This window comes from Anas platyrhynchos, chromosome 4, assembly GCF_047663525.1.
Source record: "Anas platyrhynchos isolate ZD024472 breed Pekin duck chromosome 4, IASCAAS_PekinDuck_T2T, whole genome shotgun sequence".
In the NCBI taxonomy this organism is placed as follows: domain Eukaryota; kingdom Metazoa; phylum Chordata; class Aves; order Anseriformes; family Anatidae; genus Anas; species Anas platyrhynchos.
Window position 1 is genome coordinate 18,031,190 of NC_092590.1, and position 25,121 is coordinate 18,056,310.

The window sequence follows — 25,121 nt, forward strand, 5'->3', positions numbered from 1 at the left end:
ATAAGAGAGTAGGGAATGTCGTTCACATAATGGGTGTTACTATTCAGCTGTGGAAACCAAAGCTAACACCAGAATGTTTTCTGCTAGTCCCAAGGAAGGCAAAGGATGACCTCTCTACAGGATCAAAACCATTTTTCCTTGGGAAACATCACCACTCAGAAGAGCTCCTTTCAGGGTTTTTCTGGGGACAAACAAAGGAGGCTTCATCAGGGAGGGATCAGAGAAGGGAACACTCGAAGGGAGTTGCACTACCTCAGGTAATTTGAATGCTTCTGATTATCAGAGATGATTCACTTCTGTTCACTTTGCACCAAGTATTGTGAAAGATGCTGCATTTATCTGCATTGACTCACTGTTTCACAACATGAGCTTAGGTATCGTTACTACTAATGACGACTGGAAGGCTTGGGCATCCAGAACTCTGAACCCAACTGGGGAAGACTACAAAGGATTTTGGTAAAAAACAAACTCATCAGGAAACACGATTAAAAGCAAAACAAAACAAAAAATCACTCAACCCTCTCCACCTCTACTTAAAAGATGGTGTGAAAATGCCGCTGATGAAAATGCAGGTGTTCTGAGACAGCTGTCTTAAGAAGTCAAGAGGATATTTCTGTCTCTACAAAGATTGCTTTGATTTTTATCACCACTAACTGAGTTTTGCTTGGGCAGCATCAGACTTAGAGAGAGCATATTGTTGTTCGTTAGTCCATGGAGTCACTTAAAAAAACACACAAAAAAAACTTACAGACAATGCTCAGTCTCGCCCAGCAAAGAACTCAGAAGATTTGAAAGACTGAGGTAGAAGCTAATGCCTGAATTAAAGACCACTTGAAAGAAAAGTCAGAGGAATGAGGGAAAGGAAACAGTTCTCTGTATGCATGTTATGGCATTACTTATCTGGTACAATTAACATGCTCTGAAATTACGTTTCTCAGTGCTCAACCGGTATTCCTTCCAGTATTTACTGTCACTACTGTTGGAAGTACTTGACACCCATAGAGGAGACAACGTTTCTTAAGCATTAGCTTCTATTCCAGTATCTGAATTAACAGCCAGATTCAGAGGGCATTCTGACTGCACTGGACACTGTATGAAATAACGTCTTGGCTAAAATTAGCATCTCCTTGCCAAAGGAGACATTAAAAAAAAAAAAGTAATAAAGTGGGAGAAAGGGATTCAATTTTACTCACTAAGTGTTCTTCCTCAAAGTTTTCTCCTTAGTCCCTGCCTTCCTCCCACCTCAGCAATACATGTCTCCTTGCTCAGGGAGAACATTCCCTCTCCAAGGTCCTATCACAAGGTTAAAAGCCTGCAATTATTAGGTAACAGTTGTCAATTGGTAGCACCTAAGTAAATGCAGCTTATGTAAGACTCTATACACACAGACATGCACCAGAAGCAGATCTTGTGAAATACAATACAGTCCCTGGTAGGCAAAGGGGGCAGAAGGGAAACAAATGCATGAAAGGAGGACAACTCGACCAAAATCTCCAAGTCCCTTTGCAGTGGAGTTGGGAAGAGATGTTAGCACTGCTAAATCCTGCTTCTCCAGGACAACGTTCATCACAGCTTAGACTTTGTTATGAACAAATGGCACGTCCCTAAATTAAATGACAGTGGGGAGCAGAGCATTGATTGTCCTATTAACTGAGTATCTGTGCAAGGTTGCTAAACAGGAGGTAGGAGATATGTATCAGACCCTAATGAATGAAATACAAAAAGATACAAGCACAATCACATGCTTATGGCTGTAAAGAGCTGAACTCTGTAATTATCATCTGCGGGGAAGTGGCTCAAAGAGAAAACAAGAAAGGAAATTGCAATGTATCTATTTATTTCCATAGCTACTGTATGAGCACCCTCTACTATTTGTAGGAGAGTTTCCCAACAAAACATACCAAAGGAGCAGGAAAAGGACTTGTGTATTGTTTTCTCAACATCAGCAGCAGCCTGACAGATAGAGCTCCCCACCCCGTAAAGGAGAGGGTGTAAAAGCATGCTTTCCTTACAGACAGCAGGGTAGCAGGAAAGCCAGCAAGCAGTGCCAGGTAGCTAGCTGTAAGGTTGGGGAGGAGGGAAATAATTTGGAATCTGATGAGCTCTGTCAGTATAGGTTGGTCTCTTGCGTGCCTGATGCTGCATATATACACGTGTAAGTGCATACAGCAGACAGGCTGGGGAAGAAGAAGACAGAGAAAGTGTTTGCTGATGTAAGAGGAAGCTGAGAATATTGCAAATATCTACTAAATGGACTAAAATAAGTGGATTTGGTCTGCCAGGTATGAACATGACCCTCATGTTATCCATTGCCCATGTCTGCTAACCGTGGGGGCAGACCACCAAAGGCTCGTGTCAATTCACATTATCATCACACAGTCCTAAATAAAGGAAAGGCACAACAGTCCCAACTTACCAGTCTCTCAACCCTCTCGCTCAGGTCTCTGAACTTCCCTGAGGTCTGTCTGGACAATTCATTACTGTAACGGATATTGGTGATTTTTATGTTGCCGCTGTAATAGAACAGCCTCTGATCTGCAAGAGAGAGAAGAGGAACAGGCAATACTCACAATGCACCAAGACCCATAAACTTACAGAAGGGTCCGGGGCTGACTGCATAGATGTCCGGGGAGCCGTTAACCTGTATCCAACCCATTCACATAATTCTGAAAGCTGGGAACTCAGGAATAAGAAATCGTTTCTGTTGGGTGAGCTGTGCCAGGTAGTAACAAAAAGCCCAGTTTCTCCAGCAGGTACTTTTCTGGCCGACCAGCAGCAGTACATGCACACAGGATCACAAGTAGCATCCTCCTGGTCAGATGCTTTCCTTCCTGGCCCACTTATCCACACAACACTGAGCGCTGGCATGCAGCTGCTGGGGATCAGGGCAGGGGAACAGGGAAACACCATGGGTAGAATCAAGCAGGAGGCTTAGCTTGTCACTCGCTTAACAGAGGCCAGAAGGCTCATATGTTGACCTCATCACAGAAGAAGATCATGAGGAAGACATGAAAGGAGTGAAAGCGAGTGAAAGGCAACAGAAACCACAGCCCTAACCACCCTGCACAGCAGGAAATGTTCCTGAGAAGAGATCTGCAAAGATGCTAAATGTGGATGGAAAGAGTGCCAGAGAAAACAGTGGTTTTCCCCCAAATAAGCTTTAGTTAGACTGATGGAAAACGAACTCCCAGCACTGTGGGCCTCAAATAGCACAAGCGAGATGCACTTAACAGAGTCACAGAAGAGTGGTAAGCTCTGTAAAACTTACCATATGCCAGAAAATAAACTAGGAGACCAATGGTGATGGCTGCTGCCACTGCTGTTCCAATAACAATTAGAGCAATTTTCCAGGGCTCAAGATGTCTTATTTTGATGGCTGGCTGATGAATTCTGAAAAAAAAAAAAAAAAAAAAAAAAAAGGGGGGTGAGGGGGATAAATATCTAAGAGATGCTTTTCAATTAAAAACAGACAAACAAAACCACAAGGTGCAGATGCTAAAGTTTTCTCCCTTAGTATCAGCTGATTCTTCCCACTAGTGTTAAGTGACTTCTCATCCAACACCCTTAAAAACGAAACCATGACTCAAGGCTATTTTGAAATATATGCTGACATATGCCAAGAGCCACAGAAAACAGATGCAGGTGTTTTGTTTGTTTGTTTGTTTTAAGGGCTCAATTAAATAAGCGTCCCACTAAGGACTTTCTTACAATCCCTGTCTGGAAATTTCCAAGAATAAAACTGTTATTCTCATTCTTCAGCTAACTGAACTCTTGTACAGCAACGTAAGCAGCTTTCAAGAGGTTAAATAAGTCAGTTATCACAGACATACTAGTGCCTTTGCTCCTTAGTGCAACAAAACTGGAAAAAAAAAAAACAAAAACAATCCCCTTCATTTCTATAGTACGTTTTTATGCATTACCCAAGCTGTTCAGTTTATTTGAGCATGAAAAGCAGGGCTGGATACACACGCACAAAAAGATAAACAGATTTTGGAGGGCCAGCATGTGCTTCCTGTTTTACTCAGGCCAAGTCTAAAAAGAAAGGTTAGCATGGTACTGAGCAGTACTAGCTGAAGGGATGGAATGACAGGGAAGGAAGGGCAGGGACATGTCAGCAGACAAGGGAACACAGGTAGAAAGCATAGCCGGACACTTCTCTCTGCTGTGCTCTTAATTACACAGGTGCTAATCCAAATTAACACAGTGCAAGTCAATAGGTCAGTACGATATTTAAACAAACCTGCCCCCAAAAGGTTATTTAGAGCAAATTCTGCCTTTGGCTATGAACTCAAAGACACCTTACGATCCCATGAGCCATGTTTTCTATGATGTTATCAGCCATTACAAAATACAGAACAGGAAGGAAGAGTTTTTGGCAAAGAGTCATTCCTACCAGAGCCACCCACCTCACTCGTGCTAAGATGCACACCTCCAGCTCCACGTACAGCTGCAAAAGGCTACAGGGACCCTCTCCTGAGGGTATTAAGGGATCTCAGTGAGTTCTCACATTCATAACAAGATAATACAGCTCACTTCTAGAACACCTCATGAGGCATAGTTTAAATACACTAGAGTTCATTCCTCCTATACTCTAAAACAGCTTATTAAACTCTCGTCTCATCTGGTTTTCTTCAAAATGCATCTGTAGATCCACAGCAGAAAAAAACAACACCAAAATGAAATGGTTGTGTTAAGGGTTTGGTGAAGAGCAGTTCCAATATTATTTCTGAGCCTAGTGCATGGAAGTTCCCTTAAAACTCTAACTGGAGAAATGAGAAATATGTAGGTTAGGAAATAATTGGTTAGGGCTTTGTCTTATTAACAAGAAAATTTAGGAAATAGCTCGATATAGTAACTGCCTTTGATAATTGAAGAGGCTTTGGCTGGTCAATCTCTGTAGCATCTTTTCCTCATGCCTCATGTTACCCTGTTCTTCAAGCCACACATTTCTAGACTGATTGACCAATGGGCTCCCAAGTGTTCAGAGTCAGATACAGAAAAACATAGTAAACTGCCTCTAACTTCCTCATAAACTGGTCTTTCTTTCCAATGGATAATTATCTGTTACTGGAAAGCAAATAGGAAATGGGATAAAATAAAATAGGGATAATTTAAATATTTTGAGAAGAGATTTCATAAGCACTTTGGTCAGAAAATTGATTAAAACAAATCTAAGAGAACCACACCTTAACATCTCTAGTACTACTACATTTGCTCTCCGTGTTTATATAAAAATTAAAGCCAGAGCAATTTAACTAAACTTCCAATTATCACTCACCACTGTGGTGCCTGGAATCTGGCCTCCACGGAGAACATTAATTTATGGAGGTAGCCCTTACAGATGTGCTACATGAAATCAGGATCCAACAAGACTCAGCTTTTTGTCTGAGAGATCTCAAAGCCCTAGTGGGTGTAGCAGTAGCTCTTACCTTAATTCATTGAGTGAGTGGCAAGTTCAGCTTTAGTTTATGCTTTTTATTTTTTCCTGTGTGGTGCCAGGAGTTGGACTCAATGATCCTTATGGGTCCCTTCCAACTTGGGATATTCTGTGATTCTACGCAGCTAGTAGTCAAAACTAACACATTCTGTCTTCTGCATGGACAATGTGTTTTGCAAATATTTCTACAATGCTTGCAGTGAGACTAAGTTGCAAAAAGAAAAATCAAAACAACGAACAAACAAAAAAAAAACACAGCTAACTTGACACGACCTACTCACATTCATTATCTTAGTTTCATTTAAAAAAGTAATTGCCTTCCTCAAACTTCACAGAAAAAAAAACAACACTGAGAAAGTCTTTCAGTCTTTCAGCTATAACAATCCTGGCAGAGCCCCAAACCAAAACGCTTGGTTTGAGAAGCCCATTTAAAAGGCTGAATGCCAACTCCACACCACAGCAGGTGAGTGAGAAGAAGTAACTGCCTATCATATCAGTGAAAGAACGGTATCGGACCAGAAGTAACATGGCTGGGACACGGTTATAGAGTAAGAACATTCTATATATTAAAAAACTTTTCAGCATTTTTGTGTAAACATTTTAAGTTTTTATATCCTTATTCTTAATTTCTTCCCTTTTGAGTTCCATGTAGTAAACAGAAGCCTCAGTCCACAACAGTTACTTATGTGTGTAATCTTACTCACTATATGACTTCCACTGAATTTATGAAACCTCTTTGAGAGCACCATTTCATCAGGCTCTAAATTGAACAACTTCTTAACTGATAAAATTCAATAAATACATCATAGAAAGTCACTTAATAGAGGTGGGATTGTTTGGGGAAAAACTGAGCTGTTTTTCTACCGAATAAGGGCTTCCCTTTCCTTTTAAATAAAGGCATGAAAGGACTGTTAAAAGACTTGCTCTCCATGCTCTCCATCATAAGTTTGTTCTAAAACCAAAACTTTGTTAAAAAAAAAAAAAAATTATGACTAGAATGTCCCTGATTAAGCTGTTTGGCTAATCTGTACAAACTGGATACTTCTCCATTTGAAAAGATGTGTGGACTGAATTTCAAATCCAGGTTTTCAAACATCTGTGTTGAAGACAAAAGCACAGAGCTTGCTGAGCTGATATTTGTCCATTTCCACTAATCTGAGCTGTATTCCTGCTCTGCTCTGTCTCCTAAGATTCATTCCTCAAAGAATAATTATTACACAATGGGACATGTTGTCAAATGAAAAGTGAGACAGTACTTGGAGGGATTCAATACACATGAGAAGTAGCTATCCCAAAACTGAAATAGCTTTGATTCACATGATGACCAAGAGCTTGAACACTGCAGAGAGCTGATACAAATTCAACAGCAGGAAATTATGTTCTCAGGTCAAGAGTCAAGCAGTCTCTGCTAACCCCTTGGGAACTACCTGCTCAGCAGAAAAGAACAGGGAGTGTAACAGAAATACAGAGCAGGATTAAAAACAGCAGCAGTCAGTAGTTTCCTCCAGGAGAAATGGAGATTTTAAGCCTGATCAAAAAATCAGCTGAAAATCTCCCACTGACCTCACTGGGTTTTCTGTTAGGGTCCCTTCTGCTTTCCAGCCTTCATGGTCCTTCCCTCTATCTCAGTGCAGTAATCTTAAATACACTGCAGTCAGGGACTGGGTTTCATCCCTTGGCAAAAGGTTGTTTGCCAATTTCAGATTAAGATTTGTCTGACTGGGGAGAGGAGTGAAATGTTTGCTGACAAAGAGAAACAAGCAAACAAAAAAAGATGTAAAATTGTCCATATTAGTGTAACAATTTCATTTGGTTGTTCTGTTCCCTAATAATTCCTAACATATTATTGGCTTTTAACTGGCATTCTGCTGGTTATTTTCCTAGAAATGTCCACTGAGACTCTTCCTGAGTGGCGGTGGGTGATTTGAAGGGACACATTTTATATCAGTATTTGGGCTCCCCCCATCATGAGCATAAAGCAGCCCCCAAGAAACCTCTTCCTGAATAAGAAACCCACACTAATTATCACAAAGCCAGAGGGCTTTATAAATTATAAATTTTAAAAGCCACACATGGCAAGGACACAGTGGTCGGCTAGTTGTCTGTTGACTTTCATTAACAGAGGGGTATCAAAAAAAAAAGTTTCAAGAATTTAAAAATCTTATCTAATACCCTAACTAGTTTCTTATGGATGCCACTCAATTAAAATGTCATAAATACATTAAATAAATCATTCACATACTTGCCTCAGTAAAGCCTGAAATGGCTAATTTAGGAAGGAATTAGCAATTCTTCCACATCTCAGAATTAAAGCTCACTTCTTCCAAAGGAGCAAATTTAAAACCCTCTCCAGTGAGTCAAACCTCCTGCTTCAGAGGGAAAGCCCTTGCCAGGGAAGAAAGCAAGCTCTGACGCTTGTGAGAATTATCTGCCCTCCATTAGCTGCTGTGAGCTTCAGATCAGAGCCTGTGTCTAGCTAAGTCAGCACGCACTGTGAAACAGCACAGGCCTCTGCTTTGGCATGCAAGCACCAGCAACGTCTGCAAAAGAAAGTTGTTGACACGACAGTGCAACTACCAAACCCAAAACAGCCACCTAGAAGTGATGTTTTCTTGTGGGTTATCAAATGTCCTTTGTTTATAGTCCTATAAAAGAAGCTTAGGCAAGAAGATTTTCTTGATAGTTTAAAAATGTCTGGTATTTCATTCTTATTTGAGGCACTTTGAGAAAAATTGATGAAAAGTGTTTTATCAGCCTTAGTAATAATTGCAGCACATAAACACAAAAATAATAGGATAGTGACGGTGTCTTAACCTGTTTACTGGGTATATGAAAAGTCCCAGTAAAGCAACTATATGTACATGACTCCTGAAGAGTTCTGCAGGTCTGATAGAACAAGACCAGCTCTTCTGCCTTCGTGATCGTGTGCATCGACTACAGCTTATGTCAACTGAGAATCTGGCCCAAAGTATCCAGCTTTTCATGTAGTTTGGAAGCTTGCATTTCTGGCTGAATAATAAGTTTTTCTGTATTTTATAGCTTATATACAATAAAACATTGCTGGTCTGGGCAGATAAACAGTGCAATGCTGTAATCTAGCAACGTTTTTTCACTGAACAGAGATGGACAAATTTCTTCACAGAAGAAACGCTGCTGAAATCAGGGAAGACTCCTTAGGCAAGAGATTCAGCTGAGCCCAGGGAAATTTTCCAGTGACAGAGAAATTTAGCAACTCCCATGTTCTTTTCTGTATGAAACCTGTCCCTGTTGTCATCAAATCTGTCCACAAACGACATGAAGTTGTCCGATTGTCTAGTATCGGAAGCATGTCAAATGAAGCCATCCCGAGGTTTGTGTTAACCAGACTTCACTGAGAACACAGATCTCTGTAACTAAAAATACAGAAATGGGCAAAGTATGTGATGGAAACAGAACAAATTAAAGGCTTGCAGCTGACCCAAAATGCACTGACCCAAACAAGATTGCCTATGAAAAACTTAGAGTAAGGCCCTTCTGCAACACCCTCTAGTAGGAAGAGCAGAGGCCAGAAATGCAGCTGAGCTTACACCGGGGCTTGCTCAGGTAATGAAGATGACCAGATTTTAATACCCAGGATTAAGTTCTTCATAATTTTGTTTTTCTGTCTGAAAAGCTCAGAAACTGAAGGAAAGTAGCAAGGAAACACAAGTGGTACCAATTCAAAAGTAATCAAATTAGTTCTGGCATATATTACAACTTCACTACAGTCTTCTGGAACCAGAATCTAGACCGGAGCACACAAACTGAGCAGAGTAAGTTTGTTTGATACCATGCAGGAACATCTATCTCCTGCAATAATCAAACGCAACTCCCACTAATACCAATGGAACATGACTGTCCTTGCACCAGGGCTGGTATTCATTTCCTGCTACACCTCAACAGTCTGTAATTTACACTTACTTTGCCCACCTACCGGATGACAAATTGGTGCAAGTGCCACTGCATTTCCACCTACATATTCACTTTTAGACTAACACATACAGCACCAGTTACTCTGCAACTCACCCTGCCAGAGCACAAGATCTTCACAAGGAAGCTGCGGTGGGTCACTGCTCCCCATACCACAGGGCACAGCACGATGTGGGAGCAACAAGACCAACAAGGCTGTCCACTCCACCCTGTTCTCCTTAGCAGCTTTGCTTTCTGAAAGATCTTATGGAGCACATGTTCCAGCTTAGCTCAAAATGCTGTAAAAAGAGACATCTTGGAGCTGGATAAAGCTAACGCTGAAGCGCTACTCTTATTACAGACTAAGGCACAGTGTGATGTGCTCAAACAGCAAGGTTCACAGGTGCACACTCAGACCTATATCCCTGGCCAACAAAGATCTCTGGACATTTAACAAGCTACACGGGCTCTTTGATTAAGACCAGTCTCCATCCTTCCTGAAATGTGTAAATATTTAGTTACCCAATGCAGATTTCCTCCACATAAGATTTTACAACAATCTAACAAACTATTTAAACAACTAAATCCTTTCCTAAACAGGATGCAACCAAACTGGACTTAGATGTTGTTTAACTACTGTCTAGCACACTGTTATTAAAATGGTTTACACCACTGTTGATATAAACAAGACATAGCAACTAGATTTCCATCTAACTAGAAAAAGGAATAGCTTTTCAGTTCTGCTATGTACAGAAGCCTCACTTATACACCTTTATATAACATGCACAAAGTGGTATTCAGAGCTAATGGGGATTTCTTCCTCACTGACTGTCAGAGCAGCACAATTTTAAAGGTGTGGATGTTGAACTGGCAGTGGGATCTTTGAGTGTTGAGTACCACAAGCTGAACTCAGTCTTCTCCTGACAAAGTCAACACTATATTGACTAAAACATTATTGTCGTTGGAAAAAGAGAAAAACACTTAAGTGTGCAGAAAGAATAAGTTCTGTCAACCCAGAAGCAAAGTTTCCATGAATTCAGTAGCCAGTGTTAAACAACAAACTCCAGGCAGCTCACTCTGCATTTACGATTGGATCCCTACTCTGATCTAAGAGATCATAGTAGAACATTGTAGCTAGGAGGCTCCTTTTTGTAAAAATACTCTGAACTTTCCAGCAATGTCTTTAAGTTACAGTAAAACAAAATTAAGAATATCTAGCATCTCTGACTGCATAAAATGTTTCCAAATACAAAACACCTGGTCAGTATCCTCAGAAACTGTGGCTTCTACTTTAAAAGTTCTAGCAACAACCTTTAACAATGAACATTTCATGGGTACCTTCTCCTTATGTAGCTATGCTGCCTTTGCTGTTTTAACTAGGACCCTTTGCACGGCTTGAGGGAAATAATATTGTACCTACACCTGACTAAAAGGCAGGGTTTCCCAAAATGGTCTTGTTAAAATTTGATTTTGACACAAAAAAGTTTCCTGGATTCTGCACTGTTGCAATAAAATCCTGCTGGGGGCAGGATAAGACAATTACAGAGAGAAAGATAAGTGTCAACTTAAGCCATCATATCAGCTTTCTAAACAGAAGGCAAATCTTTGTGCTCCTGGCCATGCTAGGAAAGGATTATCCTCTGCGGTTCTCCCTCCAGCCACACATTATTTCTTTCATCCAAACTGATCTCCCAAATCTCCCCTTCAGCCTGCAACTGACTGTTTAGTATCCCTTCCATTTATTGCCCCCTTTCAAGTTGCAAATTTCGGATGGGTCCATGATGTACTCTACTTCTAAAAGGATGAAGGGAGGCAGAGATACAACGAGGGCTGAGGGCAGGAAAGACAGAGAACATCAATGTCTTTTCTGGACCTATGTGTGTCCTCCACTTCCTAGGGATCTCCCATAAACGATATCCCCTGCTAACATTACACCTCCAAATAAAACTTGCTGAGTTAAAACACACCACCTACTTTTGAAGATCCCATGGCAGGTCCCGGTAGGTCTGGTAGCCTTTCTGACCTCCAACCACAGCTCGGCTGAAGTCTGGACTGCGTAGCGAATGCTGCTGGAAAATGCAGGAGTCGCATTGACTGGTGTGACGGGAAGGGAAAGGTGTTGAGTGAAGATCCTTCATTGAGGCACGGCTGGCGCAACACCCAGCACCCTGTGGGTTATTGCAAAACGAGAGAGCGAACTTCGGAATAAAAACAAACAGAGGTAAGCATGGAGTCGATAAGAAGACTCTAACCCGATCAGCTCAGCATCAAAGAACTCCCCAGGCAGAGATGGACGGGGTAGATAAACCGGCCCAGGCAAGAAGACTTGTTCCTCACCACAGCAGAACAGGAAGTGTGTTAAGTTTCCCTTTCCTAGCACTCCCTTTCTGTCCAAATTGTGTCCTTACAGCAGGCCTTCGCCTGGCTGGCAGCACCTTCTATCATAGACTCACTGTAAAAGCCATAAGGGAGAGTCACCGCGCTGTCCGCACTTCAGTCACTCGCCTCCTGAGGTGGCCAAAACAAAGGCCCAGCACAAAAACAAACACAGACATAAACGGCTTGGTCAGCCAAGCCACATTTCCCTCAGTGCTCGCTCTTCCACAGCTGTCCTGGACTCCCTTGGCATCAGGGACATGACAAGTATAAGTATCCAGCCTCCTAATTACACGTTAGTCATGTAATAGTTGGCATAACCCCGCCTGTGGAAAATGCTTACTCTGTGAAAAGGGCCACCAATCTCCTTGGAATTCACTTCTCCCAGCGCAAACCTGGTTCTTCAGAGCCAGCTGGAAGGGGAAAAAAATGGATATTCTCTGGTGAGAGATTGGGCACTTACATCTAAATCCCCAAATTAAAATGGAAAATTACCAGAATCCAAACTCCTTGCTTCTGGCCTTTGATGCACTTGGGTTTTTGCCAAGAAGTTGGAATCATTTGTTTTTTCAGTGAAGTATCAGGAACCCAGTCACTTTCATGGGAACACTCATTCACAAAATTCTCAGTAACAGAGGGGTAGAAATAACCGAAGGATCAAATTTTCATCTAGTTACACATAGTCCCTTTCCCTCTTTCCCATAAATGTCTACTCACAAGCACTTCAGCACGATTTGAGGAACAATTGTCTGGACAACCCATTTCTGAGAAGGTGGGAAAAGCTGAGTGCTGCTGCACTGCACCTCCTATTTCTCTCGATGTTTGTTTGTTTGTTTGTTTTCCCCTTGCTTTGATCAAATCAACTGCTTTTTTTGGCTTCTCTTATCTCCCTATAGAAGGGGCATTGCTGCAATTACCTACTTTGTATGAGTGAATACACAATTACCATGTACTAATATCCTCCTAACATCCACAGGAACTCTAGCACTCCATCTTTACAAACCAATTCAATCCAGAATTTATGAAAAAATGATAAAATTGCTTGGTTTACCTTTTTTTTTTTTTTTTTTAAATACACGTTATGATCACAAAATCTGTCATCCTTTCAAAACACACAATCTTAGAACAGAAAAGGTTTAATTAAGCTTGGGATGTAACCCAAAGAGGCATGGAGCAATTTCTTCCCAGAATGGCCAGTCTGAGGCTGTGCACAGTGGCCTGGTCACAGAGATAAAAGTTGGCAGCATTGTTAGCAGGTTATTAACATTGACTTCTTGATTAGTATTTGAAGACCACAAATAAGGTGCTCTGTGTAAGTAGGCCAAGCACACTGGGCAAAGGTGGCCCTTGAAGTATTGGCAGAGTAAGACGCACAGGATTTTCCCTGATGTGCCTACAAGTGCAAAGGCCAACTCTACCCACCTGGGTCAAGAGAAAAACAAATCCCAGCAGAACAGGCCTTTATTTCAGCAAACAGCGGGAGTTTGAGGTAAAACTCACTCAGGAACACGGGTTCTGCAATGAGATTTCTTGGAGAGGAAGAACATTCACTAGGAGAACACCAGGCTGCAAAGGATCTCTGGAGGTATTGCTAGAGGAAGCATCATGGACAACAAATAAATGAACTGGTAATTTTTAAAGCTCATCTTAAGGGGACAGACCTTCTTCCTGCTGTTACTGTAAAGCATGAGCAACAGAGATAGCCCCAAAACAGGATTTAGATTTTTTGGATCAATAATTTTTTGCAATTCGCCTAACAATAATTGAAGTAGGTTGCTTTTATTTTCAGATTAATTAGCCAGTAAAATAAATTGTCCTGGAAAACAGTGGAAAATAAGGAAACACTTTGCCTGCATCAGAACATACAAGAGCCATTTACACATACTTGTCCACAGGAACAACGGTACAGACAGGCCAAGAAAAGACAATCATTAAGGAACAATTTTCTTCACAATAAATTAGCAAATTGCAAAGTGCTTATTACTAGGGAGTTATTCAGTAAGCAAAGTCAGTAAGCAGTATTTTTGGTTAATAGTAGGGAAGCAATACAGAAACTATCCATCAAAGCATAGGGTGGAAATCAGACAATGTGGGCGCACAGGATTTTGTAAATGAAAGTGTAAAAAGATGTAATAACGATTCCATCCATTTAACCCTGCAAAGTCAGCCCAGCCAGTCGGTCTGCTTGCCTAAGAATGGTAATAACAGGCTGCCTTGGTTTATGTTTGCGTACTCACACAGGCTGCATGGCTGTAGAGACAAAGGATACCTTGAGAGATGGCCACTGGCCAGCCCCAAAGCAATAACATCTTTGGAATTTATAAGCAAAGATGTTTTACATAATTGCCTACCAGTTACTCAACCTGGGCTATGAATTTTAGATCTTGTATCGTGCCAGTCATTACTTTTCCAGTGAGAAGTGGATGTTCCTGCTGGCAATATTCAACAGAACTGACAGAAGCACTGTTAAAGTGCACAGCACCAATCAACCTGAACTAATTAGACCTGCTCTGAGCAGGGGGTTGAACAAAGACCTCTGGACATCCCTTCCAATCTAAATTTTTCTATGAGCACCTGAAAAGGCCAAATGGGTCTACTACAATGGAATTCTATCCTTGGAGATGTCCACTCATTTTCCATCAGCTCATTTTGACAGCTCATTTGTAGCTTCAAGTCCCCCCCCCCCCCATCCTGAAAATATGAAAGCATCTTGCATTTGACTTCTGAAATGCAAGGGAGCTCTAAATGAGATGCATTTATTTATACTTACCTTCAGCTAGACACGCTACACACCACCTCTCCTGCTTTTACAAAAAAAAAAAAAAAAAAAAATTATTATAACATCTTTTCTTTGGCACCTGAAATTCCCAGCCATGGCTATTAATAACTGATTAAGTGGATGGAGAGAACAATTCTCTAGCTCAAATGTCAGTGCTGGGAGAGAAGCCAAGTCCTTTATCTTGAGCCACAAAGTCACTTGAGGCCAAATTTTAATATGTGCCCCTGCAGTTTTGAGATCCTGAGCATGTAGAGGCTCTCAGATGTTACAGCCATGGCCTCAAGCCCTACAGTATGCTAGATCCTGCCCTGGTTGGTTTCCAAACAGTCCCTCTTTCCAGGTCCTTATAACAGAAACTGCTACACCCGTCTAAGTAGCAGCCAGAAAGGCCAGCCCACAATACTGACAACGCCCTTAGACAACAGAAATCCCCCACTTCCAGTGTCATTAAGAAAGAATTCATAGCCTGTCACCCCATTCAAGGCAAAAAGGTAGCACATGTATATATACATGTCCTCTGCAGCTGCCCAGCCAGAGCTGCTGCTTGGTTCAGGGGAACAGGCCAGCCCACATCTTGGCCCCGGGGTTACCTAAAATCAGGCCAACAAGCCTCTCTGGCTACCCACCACACAAATCCTCCTCTCATGGTCATCTACCAAGCATCTACCAAGAGACGAGGTCTTTATATTGTTCGACTAGCCCTACAAAGAAATAAGGTACATTGAGATTAAAAAACAAACAAACAAACAAACTATATCCTTTACAGGTACTGACAAAATTAAACATAAGATCATAGTTTTAGGCAGCAGAAGTACTCCTGGGAGCACTGATGCAGATTGATGCCCCATGTCTGTCAGTGTTCAGGAGGCATTTGTATAATGCCCTCAGCAATATGCTTTAACTTCTTGGTTAGTCCTGAAGTGATCAGGCATATTGATGAGCATACTGGTGAGGCAAGATGATCTTTGTAGGTCCCTCCCAACTGAACTATCCTATTCTGTTCTCTGCAGGTGATATAGTCAAAACAAGACTTCTATGTCTCTATGTTCCCAGAAAATGGCTAGCTTAGATTTGATTTCATTCTAGTTCTTACCAGCTATGCATCTGCCTCTTTGAAATAACGCTTTCTGCCCCAGCTATTATCTGTGCCAGGTGACTTGGCAGCAGCATGCAGAACCCATGCAAGACTGGGGTTCTTGTGAGCAGTTGCCTGCCTGATGCATGGTATGCTGCATTAGCTTTTGAGGCTTCACAGGCTACATGAGACATAATGAGTATCAAGGCCATGAAGTCCTTCCTGCAGCCATTTGAACTCTGGCTAACCTTGCAAGTCAGGGTTTAGAGGAGAAGTCACTTTGAAGGAAAAATTCAGCGTGCTTCAAGCAGGGCTGCTCAGCACCAAAATTAAGGTCCCACTTAGCAGCAGTGCATACGAGAGCTCCCTCTTGGGTAATCTGTGCTCTGCCTAGGTTGCACAGAAAGGCTTGTTTTCCCCTCCATGCCCTACTATTTTCATTGATTACTCAATTATTGGTAACAATGCCAGACAAGGTGGGGACAACAGCACCAAGTACTGCATCCTGGTGAAGTTCTGCCCATCAGCATGCAGGTGGCTCGGTGCCAGCTGTCCTCAGCTTGTCTTGCCGGAGCACTCACCTGCCACAGAAACCATTGGGGGGCAGTCATCTAGCCTGAGTACCATAAACAGTCTAGTCCAAGCCTCCCGCTCAAAGCAAGAGCAACCAGACCATCTGGGCCACAGTCTGTCCGCTGGGAAGGGATGATCTCAGTAACATGTCCCTTTGGTATGCAGGTCAGCTGGCCTGGAGTCCCAGACTGTCTGGGTCACTCAAAGGTTGCAGACTGCAGGTGACCCCAAGAGTCTGAGGGAGGTGAGACACATGACAATTGCAGGCAGCTGATTGTTTTTGACTTGCAAAGAACTGTCGTGTGGTTAGAACAGCCTCCGGATACCAGGATGATGGCAAGTCCTTCCTCAAAGACTGTGCCGCCTAGTGACACAACCAGAAGGTGGGAGGCACTGCAGCTGAGGGGAAGAACAGAGCAAGGCACAACTTTTGGGGTTTAGCTAAGGCATTCCTTCCAATAATCAAGTGAATGAGAAACATGCCATGTATTCCTTGACCTATCCAGGCTTACGGAAAAGAAACTCATCAGATTTTTGAGTAACAGGTTTCCAAAAGCCTCTTCTTTGTCTTTATGGTAACAGCTTATTTGCATGAGAACAAGCTGCTAGCAATGAACAGTGGCTTGCAAACAAAATACCATTAAAATGACAATTCCTTTGAATATCATATTAAATTAGAAAGCTCAAGGTAAAGCAGAGTAACAGCCGTTTGTAACACTTAGCTATTCTAACCATCATGGCAGTAATCAGCTACAAAATCCTCATTTAATAAAGTGTCATGTATACAGCACATGCTGCCAGAAAACAGCAAAAAAGTAGTTTTCCCTACATTGTTCAAAAAAAAAAAAAAAAAAAAAAAAAAAACACCACCAAAACAGACTTGTTACAAAGATGTCTGTTACACAGCCTGTCTCTGATTTAAGACTCCCTTTATTACACTTGACCTCGTAAAACATGACACAAGGGCTACTGTCCTTCCAAAGGAACCTTTTTGTTCCTACCAACCTTGCATGTCTTGGAGTTCTGCACTAAGGCTGGCGTACTTTTTTTTTTTTTTTTAACCCTTTCAATCTCAAATTCCAAGACCCTCCCTTTGGCTATTAGGTATTACACACCAGGATTAATGAACTTCAGCATATTTTATTCATAAAGAGCTTGCTCTTCTGGCTCAGAACTTCCCAAGTTTCCCATCTTGGAAAGGAACAAATTTAGGGTCTTCAATCTAGAAGAATCATCAGTTCTCAAAACAGGAGATCAAAGCAAACAGCAGCTGTAAGCCACTGCAAGGTTCCCATCTTACCAGAGTCCAAATTGCTGCTGCTCTTTGCCATCCTTTTTGCAAGAAGGCCAATGAGCTGAGAAAAAAGACCCATGATGCCAACGATAACCAATATTGTGCACTTTCAGTCTGCTTTCCTGCAGCACCGTGGTTTGGCTCTGGTGCAGCAGAGAAGCAGGCAAAATCTGCTCAGTCCCCTGCTCATAGCCATAACATGCTGTACTTACATATGTGAACAGGAGCATTTAATACCAACTTTTTGGTAAGTGGGGGAAGAAACCAAAGCTTGGTGCTGCGGAGGCCTACTCTAAAAGCTGAACAGCTGTCCTTTCCTCAAATTTTGCAAGATGATCATGGAGCATCTCTGCACTGCCAAGGCAACACTGACATAGTACCCTGTACTCCAGGCTCCTTCCATGGAACTGAAATAGAGCACCTGAAACAAAGCACCATGAGTAGGTAAGAGGCCCTTAAACAATACGATTCACCCTCTAGTGGCTGATCCAAGACCTGCTTCTGCCTGCATGCAAAACTGGGTAGCCTTCAGCAGGCAGGTGTTTTAACTTGTTTGAGTCTCAACAGTGTGCACAGGGCTTCCGGTGACACTCCTCAAACAAGACAAAGACAACTGTTAAAGACTACATAAATTCGGTATGTAAATACATGGCACAGAATCGGTATAACCTTCTTAAACCGATCAGTCCCCAGCTGGCAGTTGTTTACCGTAACACAGGAAATTAACAAGTACCTGGAACAGAAGACAATTTTTAACAGTTTTTTATTAGATTGACATATAAATTACATTCCTGTGTGTCACGCACAATTTATGGTTAGATGCATCCCATTCTGCCTTCAGTGGTGGTCACAGTTCCTTGGAAAACATGGTTGAGAGCAGGCAAAGCTTGCAGCTTTAGAAACAGGTGAGACCGGCTTAGAAAAAATACAAGTCTGCTAGGCCACCTAAACCAAACAATATTTTTGCTGCATACATTTCTTCAGGTTTCCACAATTTCTCTCAAGAAACGCTAGACGATGCTGACATGGGTGTAGTTTTGCTATAAGAAAGAGATTCAGATCCATCAGGCCCATCTGCACCAGTATGCCTGTGGATGGAGCGTTGTTTGAAGCGATCTCATTGACAGTCCCCATTTACACTGCTTTGCATCACCAAGAGGCCTCAGAGCATGGAAACTACATTGCTTCCAAGAGAAACAAGGCTAGAAGGCTTGTTCCTGCTGCGATCATGAAAAACACACACTGTGTCTGGTCCTCTGAAGTCCCACTCCTCCTGGCTGTACTGCACTGGCACTTGGCAGTAAGGTCAGCCATGCACTAGATCCTTCCAGTCAGATCCTCAGAATTGGTAGCTCCTTCAGCAAAAAATGAGTTCACTTTTTCAGCTTTGTGTGCACTACTTTGGAGAATTACATTTGCAGCAGCCCTTTGCACAGATCAAAATGCTGAAGGGTTTCTGATTTTGTACCCAAAACAAGTGCAACTAGAAAGTTCACACATTCAGAAGAAATCTTTTGGACATCTACTTACCTGTTTCTGGAAAACAGTGAAATATCTGGGATTTGCAGACCTGAAAATGTTATGTTCCTGAACTACAATGAAATTTGGCAGGATAGGAAAAAAAAAAAAAAAGTGCCCTTTGAAAACCCAAGCCTGAAGTGCTTTGGGAATTAGAAACTCATGGCATCTTTTAATAATGTTTCTTTTTCAAGAAGACTTGAATTTTACTTACTGTCCCGCTAAGACAATTGTTACCAGGAAAAAAAAATCTTACACACTTGCCATGCATTGTTTTTAAGTTTCCTTTACAGGTAATATATGCATGTTCTGTTTAGGGGTTTAAAGTGATATTTGTCAGGCTCAGATCTATGGAATCTGCTTGAATCTTTTTATTCCCTACCTAAAACTTAAACCACTAAGGTTTTTATTTCTGGAACTCATAGTATTCCACAAGAAAAGTTCCCTGAGAGCACATTTTAAACACCAGGTCTTCATGATGTTCACAGAAGTAGAATAACAGCTTCAGACCCTTGTTCTTCATGCAAACCTTTTCTGGTCATCCAAACACCCCATAGCTCCAGTGAAGATCCAGTAAAGCATGGTTTACTGTGCTTGCAGGCACCTAAATCATAGGATGTGCAATAAAAATACTTCTGTTAACTTGATGCTCTGTTGGGTAGAGTTTGCAGCAAGCTGCATTACCCCTGAATTACCACTGATGGTATTAACTGACTTGTACTCAGTTTGGACAACACTTTGATCCTGAGACTATAATCAGTCTTTTCCCAAATCGTCTAAGTGTGAGGATGCTGAAAGCCTCCTGCTTTGCTCATCTTTTCTAGCCTGGCATAAAATTCCTGCCTGCTTGTCACACTGGATCAGCTCTGGGTCTCAGCAGTGTGGCTGGTATCTCCTTTGAAAAATTCTTTCTCTTCTGACCACCAAAGAAGAAGAGAGCAAGTGAGTGGCTCGTACATCAAACAATTAAGACCACACCATTCAGTGTTGTCAGAATGAGCAACCACATGGTGTTGGAAAGAGTCTGCAAACATGTTAAGGAAAGCATCCTCAGCAGCATGTTCCACTGCTGGGGTGTACAAGTTTGAGGAACATGGGCTCCTGAAAACAAAGGCAAAGAAAGTAGAAAGTTTGTGAGATCAGATGGGCTAGCTATGGACTAGCAAGAAGACACAGGCACCTCTTAACTCCTGACAGGAGAAAGATCTTTACGTGGATTTCTGGGTCAGTCTGAAGTTCTCTGTTCTGAAGCAGACATGCATTTCCACCGTGACAATGATGTGTTTTTTTTACCACCCAGGATGCAGCTGAAGATATACAGGTTAACTTAAAAAGACCTGAGAGCACCATTTGTGAGAACAAGCAGTTTTTGGAGATTGTTTTCAGCAACAGTCATACCAAGATTGTTACAAAGCTCCATCCTGCACAAAAAGCCAAGGATTTTTATTAAAAACAATACAACCCAGAAAGTTTTAAAATGGAAATTCATTCAGCCAAATATTCTGATATGACAACAGAATGGCATGAATACAAAGTGGTTTTCAGTCTCAAATCCAGCAATCACTTGTGGCAAATGCTGTGGTAGGTACAGTTCACACAAAGTGTGAAGTGGACACACTTGTTCAGCGAACGTGGACAGAAGTTGATGTCTCTCAGCAATCACTTCTTCAGGATAACACAGCAAAGAAAACTTCTCAGTTCACCTAGGTAGCTGACATGATAGTAGGAACTGGAATGTCTCTAAGCCATCTTCTGTTCATTATTACAGTATGCTTCCTGGAGCATTGCAGGAAAAGAGCTCAAGGAGTATTCAGAAGCGCAACAGCCTTGGAGTCACGGGCTCAATTACAGCTGGTCTACAGATAGGAGGGGCCTTGGGAACATGCAGCAAACAGATGGGCAATATTTTTGTTATGACTTCTCTTGGATGCTGATAAATAATTGTTTAGGCTCAGATGCTTTGCCTGGTTACAAAAGTAGTGGCCAAGACATTTGGACAAAGAGAAGAGGGTCAGCATGTTGCACGTAAACCAAAGTCTTTGCCCCTTTGACAGAATACTTTGTGAACAAACAGCTCTGTCACACGAATTGAGTCCGTTCTTTTCTGGAGGTAGGCCAAACCAATTTCAAGTCCTAGACTACTCTGAGCTTGCTGGCACTCGATATATCACCACAAGCCAAGCCAGCAGCTGTTTAGAGGGTAACCACAGAGCAGAATGTGTCAGAGGAATAGCCTTACACACAGCCCACAAAACTTAAGCCACTGCAGGTCTCAGATACCCGTTTTGGAAGCGATCCAGTCTCGATAATAAGTCACTCGTGTGTATACTCCTGGTTTATTTGGCTTGCCACAGTCATCTCCCCAGCTCACTATTCCCACGAGATACCAGATTCCTCTGGAGTTGGCATGCACCAGTGGCCCACCAGAGTCACCCTAAGGAGAAAAACATCAGTAGGCAGGAACATAAAGAAAACAGTGTTCGCTAGTGAAGTGAGCACCACATTTGTCAGTTGTAACAGAACAATGTTTGTCTTCAGACCACAGCTATGTTTAACCTCTGCATGACTTCCTGAGAAGATGGAAGCTGACAGCCAGTATCTAATATTCTCTTCCATTCTACACCCTCACATCTTCATTTATATATAAAAACTAAACACGTAAGTGCAGACCGCAGCCCAGGAGCAATGAAGTTCCTAATTTACATCTGTAAAGATCTTGAACCCCATAATCAAAAAACATACTTTGGAGGACCTTGATTATTTCTTATTTCTAGGAAACATCACTTCCCACCCCATGTCCTTCTCTTTTACTATTACTTAAGACAAGACTTACCTGGCAAGCATCCACCTGTCCCTCTAAGTATCCAGCACACAACATTCCAGGTGTTACTGCTCCACCATACACCTCCCTCCTATTACAAATCCTAGTGCTTATAATTTTCACTTCTGCTTGTCGAAGTTGATTAACACTATAGCCTAGAAGGAAAAGTGGTATTAGGATTTGCAGACAGTGTATGCAACGTAAAACACACACAAGGATTAAGAGTAGTCAAATTTTTCTATAGCTTTCCTGCCATTGCAGGCAGCAAAGGGAGCTACTCAGACAATGTCTAAAGAAGAAAGTTATTATTTATCCTGAAGTCCTTACTCGTTCATCCCAAACATGACCCTTCTCCATCCAGATGCTGTTTCACATAACAGGAAAAGGGATTTTTGTACACATTTCAGCATTCATTTCAGCTGTTGGCTATGAGGTGTGTCCTTGATGCCCACGGAAAGACCCGTTTGGTTAACTGCAGTGCAACTCCAGACAATCACCCCAAGAATCTGCCATAAAACACAGCTTATAGCTCAATTGCTCAGAAGGTTATTCAAGTTATTTGATGAACTGAAGCCTGAATTAGCACCAAAGAGAGATCTATCACAAGGTTTCATCAACTAGTATGACAGACAAAAGTAAAAAGATAAAAATTAATGTCAGAGCTAATCCCAGAACACTGAGCAAGTAAGAATGAAAAACTGAGCACCTTCAGCCATCACAATACATACAGTAACAAAAAAAAAAAAGCTGCTCTTTTTTCTATGAGGCTAACCTGCTGCTTTTTTCCATATTCCAGGCCACCACTCAAAAGCAACAACAAAAAAGCAAGCCAAGTCCACCAGTGCATTGTTAGCAAATTCGCTTCTTAAAGTCTCAGAAATCCAAAACAAACAAAAAACATAAAACTAACATCAGCCTTGTCAGACACGTGTGACAGCACAAGAAGACAACAGACACTCACCATCGTTCTCCAAAGCGCCCCAGCCTGTGACAAAACAAGAAGCATTATCCCGGAATACATGAGATGCTTCAGGAAGACAGACACTGTGTACGTCACTCGTGAACTCAATAGGGGAGGCAAGTTCCACAACAGCTACATCATACTCGTGATCGAGGAGAAATTCGCTGTATTTTTCATGAACGATAATTCTTCGGACATATTTTTTCTGTTTCGGAGGTCTCAGCAGAATTCCAAAGCTGGCTGTCCACCTGCGAGGCTCTTTTGCTCTGAAAGACATTTGAGACGAGGTCACAGCCATACAGACGATCCTAACAAGAACACAGCTTTCCATTTCACCAAGATGTAATGTGGTCAGCTTTGTCCAAGGAACAGAGAAGAGACAGATATCTTTCAGCAGGTATAGACATTAGTGGGCCTTGAAAGACCAGAGACGACCTGTCCGAGCACCCAGAAGTCATAGGGCCTATAGGATCAGAAAGGTGCTGATGACTTACCCTCTAAAGCAGTGGGCCGCAGTCACTAGCCATGTGTTACTGATCACCGATGCACCACAGCGATGGGTCCCATCGAGCTGAATACTAGCCTGCCATGGCCATTCCCCATCCTGTGCACGCTGCCCGCCGATTATTCTTTCCACTCCTGAGAAGGAGTATGTCTCCCTTCGAATTCCACAGACTGCCAGAAAAAAAAAAAAAAAAAAAAAAAAAAGGCAGCTCTGGTTTAGCTGATTGAGGGAAAACAGGGTCTTGCTTTGGGCGGGCCCACGTGGCTGCTAACACAGGCACAAGAGGGAAGCGATGTCAAGAGACAACCCTCACCTAAAACAGTGCCTTCAATAGCAAGGAAGCCAGGTTTTGTGGTCACAAGCATCTTGGGATAGGTATGGGGTTAAGTGAAAGTTGGTAGAAAAACTACCACTTTTTCATTAAACCAGTTGCCAGACACAAGGCCATGTGAACTTCCACGAAGGCTGTATATCAGAGAGACTATTTTTCCAGCTGTAACTGTTTGCCTAACTAAAAAATACTGCCTGTCTGTGAACCTCACTTTGTTTCATATTTGTCTAGAGTTGTACAGAGGGATATGCTTGCTGGTGTGTATGTGCATACAGGCACACCCACCCACGTTATTAGGCACAAAGACACACACATGCACTGGTAATTAACCATTAGCTTTTATAACAATGACATCTGAGTTTCATCTAAAGAGGCTATCCCTCTCTTGTTACTGTACATTAAAGAACATCAAAAACACTTAAAAACTGAGTGAGAAAATACTGATGAATCCCTATATAAACAACTGCCAGACCAGGACAGCTTTCAGCTTCAATACACACACCAACACCAAAATATGCAGCAGACAGACACTACGCATCACTTGTGAACTCAAACGCTGCGGGGCAATCTTTCATTATTTGTAAAGCCCCACCTGCATAGCAAAGGAAATAACAACACAATCAGTACAGCTTTAAGTGTCACAGAATTGCTAGAGAAGTTCAGCAACAACAACAAAAAAAAAAAAAACAAAAAAAAAACAACCACCCATAAACCAAGGAAATAAGAACAGGATTTTGTCAGGTCACCTGCAGGTCAGCTTTGACAACAACAGCAAAAAAATAAATAAATAGTGTCTTCTTCCTTCAATGGTTTACTTACAGCCACTGTGCCAACAGCACAGTCATATATCACTCAGCCAAAAAAAAGTCAAAACAAAACAATTCTTAGGGACCATTTAAACATGGAACATCCATGTGCAACACACGCAATGCCCGTGACCATGCTAGGCAGGGGTGCTGGAGGTCTCTAGTGCTCAGGACAGCACAAAGATGCAGTCAGAGGCCCTTTGTACAGAGTTCACCTGAGAAGGTACTGATCCTGTTTCCACGTTTCCAGTTCTATCACTTTGCCTGGGAGCACAGAACAGGAGAGGGACTCAGAACCTTCCCTTCTTCAGGGCTGTGTCACTGCCTTGCTCTCGCTGTGGACAGCTCTTCTCCCTCTCCCATCCTCTGGTCTTTCACTGAAGGCTGCAAGCTTTTAGCTCCCAAACCTTAAGAACATCTATTGCCAAACTTTCACAGGGAGGAGAGGGCCAGATGGAGGACGTATTGGAAGGAGTGAGGACATGCAGCTGCTAGACATGGTGTGAGTTCACCAGATCACTCATTTCCCCAGATAGCTCACTTCCAGCTTTGTGTTTGGCACTGCTCTGGCACCACCTCCAACTCCTGCAAGGCCATGGACATGACCTCTGTGCAGGGTACAAGACAACAACCCTTCTCTTACAGACAAACACTGTTAGACACGGAAAGTGGCAAGAGAAGAAAGGAAAGATGAATTAATGAGCAGTCTAAGAGCTAT

At 42.1% G+C, this 25,121-nt stretch overlaps 2 protein-coding genes across 5 annotated transcripts in view; both read right to left on the minus strand.

The window, feature by feature from the left end:
* The window catches only part of LOC101799230 (transmembrane protease serine 11E), a 44,325-nt gene extending 29,208 nt beyond the window's left edge, over window positions 1-15,117 (minus strand). The window contains exons 1-6 of one of the 2 annotated variants that reach the window (XM_072037117.1): window positions 14,511-15,117; window positions 13,163-13,331; window positions 12,084-12,153; window positions 11,339-11,532; window positions 3,269-3,390; window positions 2,417-2,535 (exon numbers count right to left, since the gene is read on the minus strand). In XM_072037117.1, the coding sequence (XP_071893218.1) occupies window positions 2,417-2,535; window positions 3,269-3,390; window positions 11,339-11,502 (405 nt within the window). In that variant the 5' untranslated portion in view covers window positions 11,503-11,532; window positions 12,084-12,153; window positions 13,163-13,331; window positions 14,511-15,117. Of the gene's footprint in view, window positions 1-2,416; window positions 2,536-3,268; window positions 3,391-11,338; window positions 11,533-11,817; window positions 12,006-12,083; window positions 12,154-13,162; window positions 13,332-14,510 lie in introns of those variants that run through there. The other variant, XM_072037116.1, reaches the window with a different exon arrangement.
* Window positions 15,118-17,976: 2,859 nt separating this feature from the next.
* TMPRSS11E (transmembrane serine protease 11E) overlaps window positions 17,977-25,121 on the minus strand; it is a 49,877-nt gene continuing 42,732 nt past the window's right edge. For all 3 annotated transcript variants that reach the window (XM_072037121.1, XM_072037120.1, XM_072037119.1), the window contains 4 exons: window positions 23,256-23,436; window positions 22,762-23,027; window positions 21,813-21,955; window positions 17,977-21,413 (listed from right to left, as the gene is read on the minus strand). In XM_072037121.1, the coding sequence (XP_071893222.1) occupies window positions 21,252-21,413; window positions 21,813-21,955; window positions 22,762-23,027; window positions 23,256-23,436 (752 nt within the window). In that variant the 3' untranslated portion in view covers window positions 17,977-21,251. The remainder of the gene's footprint in view (window positions 21,414-21,812; window positions 21,956-22,761; window positions 23,028-23,255; window positions 23,437-25,121) is intronic.